Source organism: Chelon labrosus (genome assembly GCF_963514085.1).
Source record: "Chelon labrosus genome assembly, chromosome: 20".
In the NCBI taxonomy this organism is placed as follows: Eukaryota; Metazoa; Chordata; class Actinopteri; order Mugiliformes; family Mugilidae; genus Chelon; species Chelon labrosus.
Genome location: NC_140353.1, coordinates 6542759 through 6561290, shown reverse-complemented (window position 1 = coordinate 6561290; position 18532 = coordinate 6542759). Strand labels below are relative to the sequence as shown.

At 42.9% G+C, this 18532-nt stretch overlaps 2 protein-coding genes across 3 annotated transcripts; one reads left to right on the top strand and one right to left on the bottom strand.

The window, feature by feature from the left end:
• The first annotated feature begins 5877 nt into the window (after positions 1–5877).
• Positions 5878–14677, top strand: tmem62 (transmembrane protein 62). Of its 2 annotated transcripts, XM_084569282.1 has the most exons (13): positions 5878–6313; positions 6642–6753; positions 6857–6994; positions 8170–8215; positions 8635–8776; positions 8905–9029; positions 9239–9361; positions 9452–9607; positions 9814–9973; positions 10215–10413; positions 10554–10649; positions 10809–10927; positions 11617–14677. In XM_084569282.1, the coding sequence occupies exons 1-13, from the start codon at positions 6119–6121 to the stop codon at positions 11935–11937; spliced, it is 1932 nt and encodes a 643-aa protein (XP_084425408.1). In that variant the 5' UTR covers positions 5878–6118; the 3' UTR covers positions 11938–14677. The 2 variants fall into 2 exon arrangements, with proteins under 2 accessions (XP_084425408.1, XP_084425407.1); XM_084569281.1 differs by having other exon boundaries at positions 9239–9607.
• Positions 14678–15758: 1081 nt separating this feature from the next.
• On the bottom strand, positions 15759–18521 carry ptgr2 (prostaglandin reductase 2). Its single transcript, XM_084568463.1, has 8 exons — positions 18060–18521; positions 17839–17957; positions 17467–17658; positions 17161–17331; positions 16766–16975; positions 16423–16632; positions 16274–16313; positions 15759–16171 (listed from the first exon to the last, which is right to left on the bottom strand). The coding sequence occupies exons 1-8, from the start codon at positions 18094–18096 to the stop codon at positions 16107–16109; spliced, it is 1044 nt and encodes a 347-aa protein (XP_084424589.1). The 5' UTR covers positions 18097–18521; the 3' UTR covers positions 15759–16106.
• Positions 18522–18532: the final 11 nt, after the last annotated feature.

Genomic DNA, 18532 nt, shown 5'->3' with positions numbered 1-18532 from the left:
CTGCACTTATCCAACATGGACATGACGACACAACAGGACAAAATGATGATGTCTGGATTTAATCTCCTCTCGTGACATTCAGTTACTGTAATCGACTTTGAACTATGTTCTCTTAGTGCGTAGTGAATATTTATAACCATCAACTGTCCTAATGTACATCTATGTAGCTGTATAATGTACATCTCATTTCATTATGATTATTACAAAGAAATATCACCAATAATTTTATTTCAAATGTAATAAAGATCACGTACGCAAGTTAAACAAGACTAAAGAGCTACAGTCATGCTAGCTGCTCTATTGTGCTTTCAGCTAAATGCTAATGCAAGCATGCTAACATGTTGTTTACATGTTATGCTAATGATTAGGGTGTTAGCATGCTAACATCTGCGAAATACTACACTAGACACGCAGCTGAGGATCATGGGAATTTTCTTTCTTAAATCTTGGATAGCACTGATGCCTCAAAGCAAGAAGGTTCTAGGTTCGAATCCAGGCCGACTGGGGCCTGTGTCTGCGTGGGTTCTCTCCAGGTACTCCAACTTCCTCCCACCGTCCAAAGACATGCTCATTAGGTTCATTGGTGATTCTAAATTAGCCGTAGGTGTGAATGGTTGTCTGTCTCTCTGTGTTAGCCCTGAGATAGACTGGCGACCTGTCCAGGGTGTACCCCGCCTCTCGCCCGATGACAGCTGGGAACGGCTCCAGCCCCCCGCGACCCTTCACAGGGGGGGGTTATGTATCAGGCACCATTGATTTCACAGTCAGTCACATGTTTGGGATTGTGCTGCCATCGCTTCAAAACATTTGCCACGCTGCAACACGACTGTATTTTTTTTTTACAGCTTTGTTATAAAGACTTGAATTAAAATGTTTTTTCACTAATGACAAAAACTGCGATTCAGACAAAATTCATACAAAAGTCAAAATCAGACTCCAGCACCGAAAGTCAATTGGATTCAGCCTCTGGGGACCATGAGGTTATTTATAAAAAAGAAGAAGAAGAAGAAGAAGTGGACCAAGCTAAACAAATTAGCTGACAACATCTTTGCCCGTCACAGAGTGAGAGCGCTCTTGGAGAGAGAGCATTCGACATAAGGCTAATTGTTGCCAACACAAATCTGCAGAAGAAGAAACACGCTGTGCAAAAAGCCGCTTTTAACCTTGAAGGATGACGAACACGCTGCAAGAGCCGCGATTAAACAACCCGTGCTCTGTGTCAGAACGTCAAGGTCAACTCACGCTGTAGTGTTTTGGTCGAGAAAAAAAACACTTTTAACTGGAAGAAATTGTGATAATTTGTTAAGAATCCATGTAGCAGAAGCTGCGTTACTACTCGCCTTTTGCGTTTACACAGACAATGACCTAAGCTGAACTCTGAGGTCAAACATATGGACAAGTTTAAACCTCCACAACAACCAGAGTGTGCCAGAATATCAGGAAAGATGCAGATAAACACTCACTTGCTAGCTCACCGGGTACGCTAGTGAAAACAAATGCATTCTAACACAACAGCCTTGCACTAAATCTTAGCCTCATGGAGGTCGTAGCATTCAGCATTAGTTTAAAATAACTGAGAGAGCCGTTGATTCGACCGTGTTTGTAGTACGACTGCACTGCACCGCCTCGTACCGACACATGCTTCTATTATTTCGACTACCCCATTTCAGTCAATGGGCTAAATAACGGAAACACAAATTATAAAGAAGGTGAGATTTCATGCAGGACTGTTATATAAGGATGCATGAGAGCATATGCACATGCCGTATATTAGCACATGCATTCAAACAGAAGCTCGTGGATCTCATGTTGGATAAGTGCACGCACCTATGCACAAGTCAGACTTGCTCACGCCGTGACTAATCTAACACCCCACTGAGAGGCATGTCTATGCTCTTCCTCCTCCTCCTCCTCCTCCTCCTCCTCCTCCATACTACCAGTCACCGTGAATGAAGACATAATAAAATCTAAAAAGAAAAAAAAAAAAAGACTCCTGTCCTAAATAAATTAAACCAATCTATGACAGCCAGCTCCTGCTCTCATCGTGAATCACGCCGCCTGACCCCCAGCATCTCCATGGCGACGATGGTGCAGTGCCATTTGCTGACTGCAGCTCGCCGTCGTCTCCTCTGCCCTTTTTAGTCTTGCTGGAGGCTGCAAGTTTACAGCTACATGTATGGAAATGAGGACGCCTGTGTACTAACTCCTGCCTTCAGGGGGGATATAAATATACAAATAAAAATACAACATTATTTTCTGTGTAATCTAGAGGATGGCCTGGTTCAGCAGCAGGACAGGAAGTCTTGTCGGAGCTGCTGATGGATGAAATTGGTGTCTGGTCTGCAAACTGGAGAGCAGCCAGCGTAGGGAGGCCCCTCCACACTATGGTTTTCTGTAAAATCCACATCATGGACACAGAGGAAACTGGAAGCTGGCAGTATATGAGGGAAAAATGGCTCCACCATCCAGAATGCATCCACTTGAACAGCCACACATGGTTTGATTCATTTTTTTTTTTTTCTTAAACACATCAAGAGTCATCCCTGCCTCCCTGCATTGCACACTGCCGTGGAGAGCTGTTGCATAGCGAGTTGGTTGCCACAGCAGATTTACTCAGGCGCGTCCACGCACGGCACACTGGCCGTCCACAGGCCACGCACTGAGGTTTTAAGACTGTGTGTGTGAGCTCTGTCAACATGCAGGAAAAACAAACTCAGCTGCAGGCGACAATCATTTACAGAGTATATAGGGGGTGGGTTGGAAAAAATAAAAAAATAAAAAAAAAACAGAGAAGGGGGTGGGGGGAGAATCATGGGCCCCGTGATTCTGGGTCCTTACCTCCGGTCTTTCCTCTGCCAACCAATGCTTGAGCCAAAGAAGAGCCCGGGTGTGGTTAGAAAAAATCCTGTACGTTTGGAGGCGGCGGGGACGACGTGGAAAGGAATCCCATAGCGAGTGCACCGTCCATGGGAAGAGCTGGCGGTGTTGTGTCGGCGGCTGGGCAGTGAAGTGGGCGGAGGAGGAGGAGGAATATGTCGGAGTGATATCGTCCCTTTTCTCCTTCTGCCTGTCACCTCAGCATCTCTGTCGCTCCGCTGCGGATCCGTGACGTGACGACTCTTGCGATGAGTCCTGCGGGCGCGGCCCCGGCTCCATCGCCCCTCGCAACAGCTCGGACGCGCGCGGATAGGGTTCTTTAAAGCTCGTCCGCGCGATTCCCCCACGACGCATGCGCAGCGCCACCGCCGAAGCCTGCGGTTTTTTTTTTTCTTTGCGGCTCTAAAATTTGCTCCGTATTGTTTTCATACATACACGATTCACACGAACTATAAAATAAAATAAAATGTCATGAATTCCTTAGATATCGGATGAGCCTAAACATCAACTGGGTGAAGAGAGCCCGCGAAAAAGACAGGTTTCGTAAAGACCACAAGGAGGCGCCATTGAGCCAAAGATGGCGTCTGTAATGATGACACAGGGATTAAAAACAATAACAAACGTCCACTATGAAATCATAAACTATTAATACTAAACACTGACCACTATTATAAAGTAGAAATCTGATATTTTATTTAGGAGAGAGGCATAAGTGTTATAAAAAAAATACAAATAAATTATTCAGTTGGGGTTAGATTGTTGAAATCTGATATTTAGGATTGCATAGATGAGTATGCATAGATAAAATAATACATTTTCACTCTGAAACTGTCAACTATTAATACTACTACACTATAGACAAAAAATGTATAGGTACAAATCTAATATTTAATTAGGACTGCATAAATATAATCAAACATTTTCAAATTAATAAATGATTAGGTAATATCGGAGGATTACACACATATGTATTTTGGAGTGGTTTGTTACAAAGCAATGGAAATAAACTTGCTAACTTTTTTTCTTAACTTGTTTTACTCAGTGTGATTTGTTATTTATTTTCATTTTCTTCTTCCTCCTTGAGAAATCATAAGCTAAGCATTGTACAATACATTAAATTGTAACATTTAGGTTTAAGTTTAATATTGTAGATGGCCCTGTCCAAAAACAAAGGCAACCTGACTGTTTGAGTCTTCTTGAAGATGTTTTACTACTTATCAGATAGATAGATCACTGTCAGACATACATGTACACGAACTGTATAGAAAACAGTGAATAAACCCCAAATACCCAACACCCAGAAAAGAATAATAATAATAAATATTGTGACTGTACACATGTGGTTTGTTATTGCATAAATATTGTAATTGCACATGGTTAAAAAAGAAAAATACCAACTGTACATTATTATTGCACCCTGTTATTGCAGATTATTTAGAAGGTCAGAGAATTAGGAAATCAGGAAACTGGCTGCCCCTGCCAACCCCCAACCCCCACCCCCGTCTTTCAGTTCCTTTCCTTTTTGTCCTCCTCCCCCTAAGTGAGTGGTAGTTAAACAGTTTGATGGCAGAGGGGACAAAGGAGTTCCTCATTCTGTTTGTCCTTCACTTTGGGAGGAGCAGCCTCTCGCTGAAGGTGCTTTCTCAGCTCTAAATGACTGTTGTGGAGTTTTGGTTTTTATTAGGAACATCTGTAGGCGGTGCCCACCTGTAACTCACATCACTAGCTTCTACAGACCTTATACTTAGAGGAATTTGTTAATAATTGGAGACACAGTCCCTTTAAATACAAAGAAAACAAAAGTAGACTATTTTCTGACAATAATCCAAGCGGTCTGATCTTCCAGAGGACAAAAATAGGAGCAGAACCTACATGATGAGATGGCATTAGATCAGATGGCACACATTTGATGTTTTATTTCTTTTAACGCTGATTCATTTCCTTAATAGTCTTAATGTTGTGGTTATCATCTGCAAGCCAAAGTCTGTCTCACGCTAATTTATTTATTGCATGATCTCATGGCTCTATTAGGAGAGGGGCAGCTGGTTCCATCACTAGCATCTTGTTGCTCATGTTGACTTTTCTCCATTTTGTCCAGAGATAGATAGATAGATAGATAGATAGATAGATAGATAGATAGATAGATAGATAGATAGATAGATAGATAGACAGACAACATTATTGATCGCTTTTGGAGGTTCCCGCAGGAAAATTGACATCTCCATCGCATACAGCACTGTCAGACATGCATGTACACGAATAGAAAGCAGTAAATAAAGTAAAAGAGTAAAGAGGTAAAGAGCTTTTATTTGTCATTATATTATACAAGTATCATATAACGAAATTACGTGGTCAGACATGGAAATAAACCCCAAATACCTAACACCCAGAGAATAATAATAATAATAATAATAATAATAATAATAATAATAATAATAATAATAAATATTGTGACAGAGTACACACTTTAAATAAATAAATGTTTATTTAATTTATAAATGTTGATGATTTGGCTTCTGACAAGTTTGCAAAATCAATAAGCTAGTTAGCTAGCGAGTAATTTTAGTACTTATTTTTATTTTTATTGTTTTGTTGTTGTATGTGAATGTTGTCAGTCATTCCTCGTTTTTTTTAAATATTACTTTTATTTAAATTATAATAAATTAACATACCTATTTTATGCTTATTAGCATTACCATTATTATTATTATTTTACTGTAATTAAATAATTTGTCTTTCCAATTAATACTAACTCATTTCCTGTATTGCTTTTTTATGTTCCCGTTACTTATCGCGATAACATGCGATGACAGTTGGGCTGCGGAAAGTACTGTCAGAGTGGGACCTCCTATAGTTACACGCTGTCTTTTCATGCGTGGTGGGGGTTGACGTTTCCCTTTCCAACCCGGCCAGTGTTGGTAGCTGCCGCTGCTAGCTGCAGGCTAACCCGCCGAGCTACCTCCTCCTCCTCCTTCTCCGCCTCCGAAAGGCAACTGAACGGGACCGCGAATGAACCACGCACCTCCTCAATGCATCTCCAGGGGCCGCGATGGCAGCGACAGAAACGGTCTGAGTCCTAGCCCTTAGCCATGTAGCCAAATAGTCCTCCATCATATCTGTAGTTGCTGTTAGTGTGATTCGTGCCCTTAGCTGTTTAAACCGGTAGCTAGCTATTTTTTTTTCCCCCCCCTGTGCGGGACAGACGGCGGCAGCTAGCCCCCTTTCTCGCCACTGCAGGAGGATGCTGAGGCTGTTCGGTGCGCTGGTTATCCTCGGACTGGTCCTGGCGTGCATCACCTCCTGGGTGCTGGACAGCTACGACACGGCTTGGCACCCTAAACGGAGCGTTCAGCACCGGGCTGTCGGTGATGGATCCAAGGGGAGCTCTCCACCATTTCCCGGCGACCAGCTGGACAATATATTCTGGTTTATACAGGTGGGCTTTTATGATTCTACCTTTGTTTTGATCACATAATCATTCTGTCATTCAGCATGTATTCATATTTATAAGCATCTTTACATTTAACATTTGCTGTTGTAGAAGTCTAGCTATGGTAATTCACTCTCTGAACTCTCTCTGAATGATTGATGGAAAGAGGTCACTGAACACACAAGTGTGTCAATGCCAGGTGGAAAAAAATAAACCCACAACAAGACTTTGCACTCTTGCACTTTACAGCTGTTTAAGTGCCCAATTGATAAGGTTGCACCCAAATAATAATCATAAATCATCCTGAATGTTTGTTTTTAATGTGTGATTCAAGGTGTCCGACATTCACATCAGTCGATTTCACGACCCGAGGCGGATTCCAGATTTCGAGAGGTTCTGCACCGACACCGTCGAAGTGATCAAACCAGCTCTGGTGCTCGCAACAGGTACGGCCATACCTGGAACTGGAAAAGTCACTGTGAGCGGGGGGCGGGTGTGGCTCCAGGACGACTAAACTGGTAACACTGTTTGCTCCCTCTCACGCCACAGGGGATCTGACGGATGCCAAGACCGAGAGCAAGGTGGGCTCCCTCCAGCATGAGGTGGAGTGGCAGGCCTACCACAACGTCCTGAAGAGGTCGCGCGTGATGGAGCGCACCAGGTGGATTGACATCCGCGGAAATCATGGTGATTGGCTGTCATTCATCTCACCGTGGGGAGAGTACAGCTCAGCATTTCCGAGGAGTCCATGATGCAATGTGGCTTCTCACAGGAAGTCATTCAACCCCTCCTCCTCCTCCTCCTCCTCCTCCCTCCTCCTCCTGCTCACTGTTTTCTCTGCTGTTGTTGGATCGCAGTCTTCTGGATGTGTAACAAGATATCCTCACTTTGCAACTGCCAAAAAAAAAAAAAAAAAAATAGAAAGAAGGAAGGGAAGGGAAGACAGTTATTGTGTCTGCTGCTTGTGTTTCTCTCACAGCAGTTATCAGTCACAGTTGTCGATGGGTCAGTTTATCTGTGAGTGGGTTTGACCGTAACAAGAGATTTTATTCGATATCTTCCTGCAACTCGAGCCAATTTTATTCACTAATCAGCCGGTAACATTATGACTAGGCATGATCACTTATTAACTATCTATCTTATTGTGGCATCTGTGAAATGAGGCAGCAAGTGAACGTTTTGTCCTCAAAGTTGATTTTTCGAAGCAGGAAATATGGACAAGGATGGAAGGATGCGAGCGACTTTGATGAGGGGGCCAAAGTGTTATTGTTAGATGACTGGGTCAGAGCATCCACAGAAAAAAAAAAACTACAGCTCCTGTAGGTGTGGTGTTGTTCCTGGTCTACAGTGCTCACTGCCGATAAAAATATATGGCCTTTATAGCCATTGTGTGCGCGATAACAATAAAATTGCGAAACACGGCAGTGCAAGGAAGGAAAAGCAGCGAACCGGACACAGGGCCGCGTGCCAAGACTCACTGATGCACGTGCGGTTCAGTCCAACAGACGAGCTCCTGCTGAAAAAGTAAATGCTGGTTCTGATAGAAAGGTGTCAGAGCGCACAGTGGATGGGTTTTACATACAGTACCAGCAGAGCAATGGAGGCAGGTGGCCTGGTATCTTGAATCCTATTTCTATTTTCATTTATGTATAGCCGGGTGTTTTTATTGTGTTGCTTATCTGGGGAACATATGGCGCCGGGGAATGCAGGGAAGTTGCTTGGTTTTCAGTAATGCTCAGGTGGTAAAAGGAACATCCACATAAATGCTAGGGTCCAGGTTTCCCAGTGGTCCTAATGTTGTGGCTGATAAGTGTACACCTTATGCGCCGCTCACTCTCACTGTTTTCTCATTCTTCTGACAGATGCGTTCAACATCATGTCACTGGACAGCACCAACAACTATTACAGGTCAGTATGTTGTGATGGGTCGTCTACACTCGGCCAGACTCTGTCCCTCTGCGTCCCACAGGGTACGATGGGACGTCACCGGCCCTGAAAACACGAGCAGACTATTTTTTGACAATAATTGAAGCTGTCTGAGGACAAAAATAGAAGCAGAATCTACATGAAGAGACACATTTGATCTTTTAAGGAGATGTCGCTGCTCCTTTTTTTTTTTTTTTTTCTAACGCTGATCTAATCTCTTTAATAGTCTTAATGTTGTGGTTATCATCCGCAAGACAAAGTCTGTCTCCTGCGCGAGGCTAATTTATTTAAAAACGTATTAAATGCTGCCGTGGCTCTATTAGGAGAGGGGCAGCTGGCTCCATCCCTGCCATGGCTCGTGTCTCGTTTGTTCACGTCGACTTTTCTCCCATTTTGTTTAGGAAATACTCGGCTAATCAGAAAATAGGCTCCTTCCACTATGTTCACAAAACCCCCTTTGGCAACTACTCCTTCGTCTGTGTGGACGCCACGCTGACTCCGGGACCCAAGAGGCCGTACAACTTCTTTGGTATTCTCAACCAGGTACGGTGCAGAAACAGATTTAACACATTTCCCTTAAAGAAAAATCTGGATTCGCACCATGTTTCTGTCTGGAGCTTATAGTGCAGGTACCATAATGTTTTTTTCCTGCGTGTGTTTTTTTTTTTCAGACTCAGATGGACCTGCTGGACACGTTCAGAGCTGAGAGTCTGAAAAGCAACCAGTCGATCTGGTTCGGCCACTACACCACCTCCACCGTCGTCTCCCCGTCTCCAGGCGTTCGGGAAATAATGAGGTGAGGAGACAGCGGACGGCAAACCAGTTGTCTTTTCACCCGCAAGCAAAAAAATTTGCATTAGAATGATGAAGGGTTTTAATTTCACTTTGAACATTCAAGCAATTGTTTTAATGGCTGCAATATTTAAAGACCGTTACATTATTGTAAATGCATTTTCTGCTTTTTCATTATTTTCTTTGTGTGTGTGTGTGTGTGTGTGTGTTAAGGTCTGCCGTTGCGTATCTGTGCGGCCACCTGCACACGCTGGGCGGCCTGATGCCCGTCCTCCACAGCCGACACCCCCAGGGCACCCTGGAGCTAGAGCTGGGCGACTGGATGGACAACCGCAGGTTCGTAAAGATCGCGGAATATATTTCAAACCGCAAATTCTGTTCTCGTGGTATCGCTTGCGAGTGCGTTCTTCTCGCGTCTTCCCCCAGGTACAGGGTTCTGGCCTTTGACCACGACCTGCTCAGCTTCTCTGACCTGACGTTCGAGAAGTGGCCCGCGGTGCTGATCACAAACCCCAAAGATGCTCAGTACCTGCACCCCGGGGTGGAGCCGCTGGGTCGGATAAGGAAGTCGACGCACATCAGGTGACTCTTTACGGAACCCTTAACCTGCTCACTGGCTTTTACAAAACTTTGCGCTCCTGTCCCTGAAAGTTATTTGGTAGAACGTTAGGTCCCAGATCTGGATCCTGGAATCTTTAAAGAACATCTTAAAGGTCACAGCTTCACACATCGTCCTTGACTCAGATTTCCGATACTCAAACCTTCATTTTTCTTGATTTTCTCTGAAGGATCTTGGCCTTCTCGGAGGCCCCGATCACGACGGTGCACGTGAGCGTCGACGGGGAGCCCCTGGGGAAAGGCCACCCTGCTGGAGGCCCCCTCTACGTCCTGCTATGGGATCCGTCTCTTTACCTCACTGGAGTGCACACAATCAGAGTCAAAGTGGAGGTGGGTGCAGCATTCGTTTATCTTTCCACTCGAAGTCTTTTAAACATTTCACACGTCCTGATTGAGTTTGGTGGGTTTGTTTTCCTAGGGTGAATTATAAATAGCTGTATTATATCGGTTGACCAGGCGCTGCTCGGAAACTCTATCCGCAAAAAGGCTCGGGGTCTATTCTACTTGTGTATATTTAATGAGCTGCTACCTCTTACGCAGTATGTGTAAAATTAAAAAAACTGCCTTCCAGGACTCGGCGGGCCGGACGTCGGTGCGGGAGCAGCACTTCACTCTGGAGGACGGTCTGACTCCCAGCTTCGGTTTCGCGCAGTCCTTCATCCTCCTCACGGACCACTACATCCTGGGACGAGCGGCCTTCATATTTATCATGGTGCTGAATGTCGGCGTGCTCCTGGCCTTCAGGTTCATGCGCGTTCCTTCCGGCAGAGGTGAGCTGTAGGAGAAATACACCGTCGTGTCGTCGTAGTCATGCGTTATTAATGGCCATATGTTCTGACATAATGTGTAGGCATTTGTTTTCTACCTCGTACATGAGCAGAACTTTTCGTTTTGTCTCTGTGATCTGCAGGATTGACCGCTCAAGCGTGTATGTCCCTCCATCTGGTCAGTAAAATTGACTCCTTCTACTACTCTCTGCTGCTGTTCAACCTGTGCACAGCCTTAGGTGAGTTAACCTTGACTTTTCAAGCCTCTGTATTTGAATATTGTGCTTTTATTGCCAGTTTTACATGATATATAGGAAATAACGTCATGTAAGATAAGCAAATACATGTAAAAATGATGTTGGAGATGATGGTTTTATGAGTAACGTGTCTTCCCTCAGGCCCGTGGTTCATAGGAGAGCTGATAGACGGCCACAGTGGCGCCTGCTTCGCCTTTGGAGTGTTCATCGACGGGCACTTCCTGGAGGGCAGCCTCACTTACGTGGTCGGAGTCGTTCAGGTAAGAATCTTTTATGTTTTTTTGATTTCGTGTGTGCAGTTGGTAGTCCTTTCCTACCACTGCTTCCTTCCCCTTTCAACAATGCGGCCCAAAACCAACCCGCTGTGGCTCGCTCTCAGTACTCCTATTATAGTGGTTTTGGCCACAGGCGAATGTCATCACACACGTGTTGTGGCACTTTACCAGCCTGAGAGCAAATATTTCCCTTAAAAGTATATAAAGGCAATCATTAGGTGGCTCCAAACATCCCTCAAATTGACGCCAATCTTACTCCTTATCCGTGTAATTAGTGGACTGTGTAAGGAGTTCAGTGGATCAGCTCAAACGGTGATTAAAATGTCAGCCTGTTTCAGGCCACATTTTGCACTTGGTGCTGTTTTGCACCTTCACTGCATCTGTTTCTTTAGCTAGCGGTGCCCAGTTTATGAGTCAGAACATCTGGCAGCTCGTAGTAAAGAAGGTATTTATGTATTCACAGGTATTTCTCTAAATTCCTGCCTATTTTAAACTTCTCAGAATGAAAAAATCCTCCAGATTAGTCATTTTGAGACCTTGCGTGACATGTATTTTAATCCTTTTACGTGTGTGCTCATTTTTTATTTCTGATTAAAGACTTAATCATCATCATAGTGTCGTTTCAAGAATCGACATGTGCACTAATTTGCACGACTTCCCTCTCCCCCCCGCAGCTGCTCTTCTTCAACATGCCCCTCACCTCGTACCTCTGCTGGAGCCTCCACCACCGTTGCCGCGGCAACACCTTCCGATCCCACTTCCTGCGGCCGGGCTGCCGCTGGCGGACTCTGGCCGTTCACCTCTTCATGCTGCTGCTGCTCACCTGGCAGACCCACTCGTGCTACTTCCTCCTGGAGACCTACGGCCCCGTGGCCTTTCTGCTCTCCCCGGTCCGCACGTGGGCCCTGGGGCTCGCCCTGCTATTGGTCTACCGCGCCTGGACAGGCCCCGCCCCTCTCGTCCGTGACAACAGCAAGAGCGTCTCTCCCTCTTGACAGTAATTGCACTGTACCGCCACGATTCCCCCCCCCCCTCGAGCCTGACTCACAGATCCTCCCCGAAAGCCTCAATTTATCCCCACATACACCCCTCTCTCTCCCTCTTTCTTTCTCTTTCTCCCCCCCCCTCTCTCTCTCTCTCTTTCCAAAGCCACTTCACAGCACATCACTCACTACCCTCTTTCTAGATAGTATTGTTTACTTAATATGCATGTTATTGTAAAGCACCGGTGAGCACATTTCTGGCCATATTCATAGCAATGTGTACAGTGTATAAAAAGACGTATGCTGAAGTTGACAGTATACCCTCATTTGCCAGTTCATTAGGTACACAAAACAAACGTATTTTAATACAATCAGTCCCGAACTAAATCTCAGCTTCACTTAGGCTGTGGTTTGTAGTGCCACATTGAAATATATGTAAATGTATTGTATGTTTCTATTATTTTGACAACTCCATTTTAGTCAGTGGGCTAGGCTAAATAACAGAAACACAAACTACATCCTCCAAAATGATCGTAGCTCATCGTTCAGCTGAGTTGCTTCGTAACAGGAAGCAGGATTTAGTGCAGGACTGCTCATATTGATTCTCACTAGTGTACCTAATGTTTTGGCGAGTGCGCGCATACTCTGAGGGCTGTGTTCTGCGGTTTAAGCTGACTCATTTACTAGCACTTTTTTTTGGAAGTGTTGCCTTGGCCAAACGCCACCTCACCACTGCCAAAGGATGAATAGGAAAGATATCACCTTTTATTCTTCCCTCTGAAAACCCATTTTCATTCACTTATGAAGGCTGGATGTGCCAAACTGATCGTCGAGTTTACCCTCGGACACGCAAACCGCGTGGATGAGAAACAGATGCACCACCTTTTTGTGTATCGAAAGCTCCCCGCGGCTTACGGAGCTAGCTATAGCTATACTAACCTTGATGAAATGACGCAGGTATTTCAACCTAAACGATCACATTTTTACGTTTACCCTGCACATAATTTCCAGATAATGAAAGACAGGAACGTACAAAACAATCAGATATCGTAGTTAATCGCTGTGCAAGTAGTTAACAATCAAAATGTGTCTTTAAATCCACTGCAAACAACTGCCAGATCACATTGGGATGTTCATACCGATGCCAGTATTCACCAAAAACACAGAAAAGCAGACTCCTCTTGCTCTATCACACGTGACCACAGAATGCAGCTGTTTGTTTCTCAGGAATGTGAGCACTTGAACAATAGGCTGATCCCAGTAGTACTTCAGGACAATGTTTTTTATACTCCATAAGTAGCTCAGTGAACTAAAACCATGTCAAACAATCCTGATGTGTGGTGACTTTAAAAAAACTAAAAAAACAACAACAAAACGAATGTGTTATAGCTGTGGTGAAATAAGATGAGCCAGTACTATGCTGTTTTATTTATTAATTTCTGATTGTTCTATGTGAATATTATTTTTTTTTAATTTAATTTTTTTATTTTTCTGTTTTATTTCCTCTCGTGTCATAAATCTGCACTGCAAAGGAGTGTTTTTCACCTTCACGGTTGAGCGCGGTTAGGAGGATGTGAGAGCACTCCCTGTGTTGGATGTTAGTTTATTTAACAGACCTGTGTGTGATTTGTCTATATCGTTCTGAATGTTTATTCCCTTTATGTGAAGGTGTGAGAGCAGTAAACTGTGTCTGTTGCACTGTATTTCAATCCTTTTCTAGTCAGCAGTAGCGGTGAATTCCAAGTACAGTACATAAATATGACTACATTCACTCTTTTAATATACATATATATATATATATACATATATATACACATATATATATATGTATATATATGTTCTTATTTTTTCTTCTTTAAACCTTACCCAGCACGAGTGCAGAATAATTGCTCAGCGCTATGATAAGACACGGAGTATTAGAATAGCTGCTCTTGAGAAAATTAAATTATGTGCACTCCTGCTGGCAGTGGTTTAATAACTTTTTTCCCCCCTGGCTGCACAGACAAGCCTTCCTCATTTGCACAGGAGCACTACCAAGTGTACAATTCCAGTTTGAAGACTGATATTTGGAGTAAATGTGTTTTTGTAAGTCTTTTAAACATGCTCCCTCTGACACTATCTGTCCACTAGGAGGCAGTATTGGATGCATTTGGATGGCAATGAGCTAAGACTGTGCTGCATTTCACTTCCACTTCAGAATTATGCATGGGCCTTTGTCATTTTTTTTTTTCTGCAAGTTTTCCAGTGGCACTTATTGATTATCTATAAATTTGGATGCGATTGTTCTCTGCTGCACCGATTTGACTGATGACAAGGCAAACTGACTGCATCAGTGAGAAGGAGTGCTCTGTACGGTGGCATACACGACATCTCCCGGATCCCCTCCTGTGTTCACTGAAGCATAAGAATGAGTAGATGACGATTTTACACCTGCCACATACTTTTTCTTGTGACAACTGAAATTGGAGCCAACCACTATTTTATTTTATTAATGGTTTATAGTGCTGTGGAATAAAAATGTTCATTACAGTAAATCACGTGTTGGTCACATAATATTTCACGTGTGTGAGAAAGAATACAGAGGCCAAACAATGCAAATAATATAACTGATAAATTCAATATTAATACCATTAAGTTGCAGAAATATAAAACTTTATACTTTGTTTTAACCCAGATTAGCTAAAGAAAAAAAAATACATTATTTTACTTCATTAATTATCCCTTTTGAGCTCATTTTCAAGTTCTTAGATTGACTATTTTTAGGTCTTGGCACGTATTCAATCATTTATCTATTCCCATTTTCCCCATGCTAACCATTTTTTTCCCCCATTTCCAATTATCCTCATGCGTATGTGATAATTAGATGGATGCATTACCAAGCTTAACTGAAAACGTTGGTGGGAGAGAGAGAACACATTAAGCATCAGCCTTTAGCTATGGCTCAATTAAAACTAAACCAGTTAGTGAATGACCTATTTATCCATTTAAGGCCTTGTAGCACCTGAATTATCCTTGTGGCTAAAGTACTTGCTAGCTAAGAGCTGACAGGCTAATGCTACTTAAAATCTTTACCATTAAACACATAATATTAAAAAGTAATAATACTGAATTTAAAAATGATCACTCTTTGTAGTTTAAGTACTACCAAGCTAGTAGCTTGGTAGTATATTAGCATGCTAATGCTACTTAAATCTTTAGTTTGTCGTTAAAGGTTGCCAAGGTATATACATATTAAAAAAAGTACTCTGTGTTTTCAGTACAGGGAAGCTAGTAGCAGCTTAGACATATTTAGTTAGTGTAGTGTAGTTATAGATAGTTTAATATAACAATATTAAACACAAACACTCTTTGGGGCTTAAGTACTGGTCGGCTAGTGGCTTAAAAGTTAATGGAAATTACGTTAGCATGCTAATACTACTTAACAATACTTAGGTTAAAGGTAAAAGGTTAAATATAAAAACGTACTGACAAGCTAGCAGTAGACAAGCTAATGCCACCTGAATATATTGAGTTTAACATTAACCATTTAGAAAATTAAATAAAATAAATAAATAAATCAGTTAATTGCAATAAGATTAAACAAGCTAGTAGCTGGAAGGCTAATGCAAATGATTTTAGCATGCTAAAGCTACTTAAAAATCCAGTTATTTTCTCAGATGACTTAAGGTAAAATTGAAAAAAAAAAGCTCAAAATAAAAGCATTTTTTTAAGCACTCCATTTTAATTACAGTAGCCTACACTGATTTGTTTGTTGTCTTTTGATTTGTTAGTTGTCTTTGATTTCTTTGATCAAATGTCAGGCGTCCATACAAGAAGGTACCTGTTGTGTCTTGTATTATAGTCTCAAGGGCAATCATTTTAATATCACAAGACAATGATCAATACTCCACTTTCAATTCAACTAATGCGTTTATTTCTGAAAATAACTCATATTAAATGAAAGACCAGTTTTTCATTAGTCTCCAGAAGACAATTTCCAAGGACATCGTGTTATTTTCTGTCTATTTATTTATTTTTTTGTTAATGGCTCATAGCTGCAATCAACTGGCTGATCAGTGCAATATCTTTTTAGAGTTCATTACAGTAGTGTTAATAGCAGTGATAGAAAGGCAACTGCGGGTTAATTTCCCAAGGTGTGTGGTGAGTTCACAGCCTCTCCTGGAAGCAACGGTCTATTTTCTTCACTCTGATATCTTTATAATTTGCTTGCCAATGTTTCCCCCTTTCATCATGGAGCAAAATGCGTCTGCAAGAAAATGAAAAAAAAAAATCAAAATAAACAACGGTTAGACTCCTGCCACATGAAGTCATAACAATAAATAAGAATGTCAAAATAGGTCGCACATACCTCCCATATTTTCTATACCATTCACCACAGTTTCCAGTACCTACAGAGTGGAAGCAAAATAACAAGTAAATGAGAAGAGAAAGGCGAGGAAGAGGCGTGCATTTTGCACCCACACAGCCAACCACAAATCATCACCATTTCCTGCATACCTTGATTTGGGCTGATTTGACCCACTGGCTGAGCTCATAGAGGGCAGCATCTGCTTTGCTCATGTAGTTAAGCACCGTAAATCGCTCACGGTTGACATTCTTAAGCCGCAGGTTTTCCTGTGTCTCTTCGCTCAGGGGCGGAGGATATGGTACATCCTTGTTGTACTGTGAGATCTGCCCACACAGGATCACATGGCCACCATTGTTCATCTGGAGATAAGGGAAGAATTGAGGCTGATGTGTCAGACTGAATTTATTAGACAGAAAATGAATTCCCAGCCAAATAAAAAACAAATGAAAGACAAACATCTACAAGACTGAGCTCTACAAACTCAAGCAGTACCTTTGCTATAACAGTATCACTAATGGCACCTCCCACATTGTCAAAGTAAACATCAATGCCATCAGGACAGCTCTCCTTGAGCCTTGCCGGGACATCCTCCTGCCGATAGTTGATGGCTGCAGAGAAGCCCAGATCTTCCACTAAAGCTTTACACTTCTCATCAGAACCACAGATTCCTACGACCTTCACACACCCGTCCAGCCTGCCGATCTAGAAAAAGAAAAGTGATACAACAATCAGGGTCTCACTTCCTTTTCTCCTTTATCTGTGGTTTGTGAGATTATTGAACATCTGCTGGCCTGAGAAAGCTTTCTGAAATGCACGTGGGCGGTTTCCATCGTCACAGTACAGATACGAGCCTTACTCAACCCAAATCTGGTGCTTGGTATGTTTACCTGACCAGCTATGGATCCACAGGCACCAGCTGCACCGCTCACCACCATCGTCTGATTGGCCCCTTTGGTTATATGACCCTTCTCCCTGATGCCCAGCAGCGCGGTGAGGCCTGTTATACCAACAACACCCAAAAAGTAGGACAAATGCCCATCAACCAACTGTGGGTCAACCTGCAATAGACAAAAGGTAAGTCAAGTCAGGATGCTTTCACTCACTGTACGTGTTTTTTGCAGGCCATTTTTGTGCACGCGATGTAGAGACATTTTTCCTCTTCCTTTCTGACGCGCAATTATCACATGCCAAACCTTCTGTAAGCCGCTGCCTGCCATAACAGCGTGGGTCTGCCAAGGCCAGTTGAATGAAGTGACCATGTCTCCCTTAGCGCAGGCAGTGCACTGGCTGGACTCGACCACACCAACCCCTCCACCATCGACACACTCTGACAGCTGCCATGGAGTCAGGTATTCAGCACCGGTGTCTTCATTCATCCTGCACCGCTGACAGGAGAAGACAAGAACATCACAGGGATTGAAGTGATGGAAACAAACATGAGCACATGCAGATGATGGTGCTTGGTATGATTATGAAGCTGCAATATTGTGTTTTATAACACTCCAACACCAAATTAAAATGCATAATCAAGAGTACATTAAAAAATTATGATTTAGATTAATTACCATGTAAGGGTCGACTGAGAGGTAAAGGGTCCGAACAAGAACCTCCCCCTCTTTCAGGTCAGGTGTTAAAGTAAACTCCTCCAGGCGGAAGTTTTCAGGAAGTGGTGACCCGTTTTTACCTTCACGCGAATGAGAAGAGTGGGTAAACCTTGCAGCAGAAAATGCAAAACAATTATTCATCTTTGGTTCTGAAAAACAACCAGACAACAAGAGTTGTTTACCTGGTCGTGAGTTGAGAACGACTCTCTGCACCTGCATGCTTGCAAAGTAAAGTGAGCCCAGACGTGGTGTTTATATTAAAAAATCTGACTTGGCAACGAAGGTCAACCTTTTTATAACCACTAAAGTCGCCAAGAGCTTTCAGAAAGTGACGCTAGAGTAGTCTGGAGTAAAGAGAAAACCGAGAAAATTGCCAAATATTCGATATCCTCTGCTAAACGGTGTATTTACATTAGCGATTAGCATGTGACTGGCTAGCAGAAAGTCAATGGAGACCAAAGAGAAGTCTCCTTTATAGCAAAGCGAGAAGATTCCCTGTTACAAACTTCCGTCTTCGCTTGACTCTCTTTGGGACGTTGTAGTTGGTGACTGGGAATCAATGAATAAGTCTCGTATTAGATGCGCTATTTTCTGCATACTTATTATTAATAACTACGGAAACTGTTACTTGCTCAATTTGGCAGCTGCTGTATGT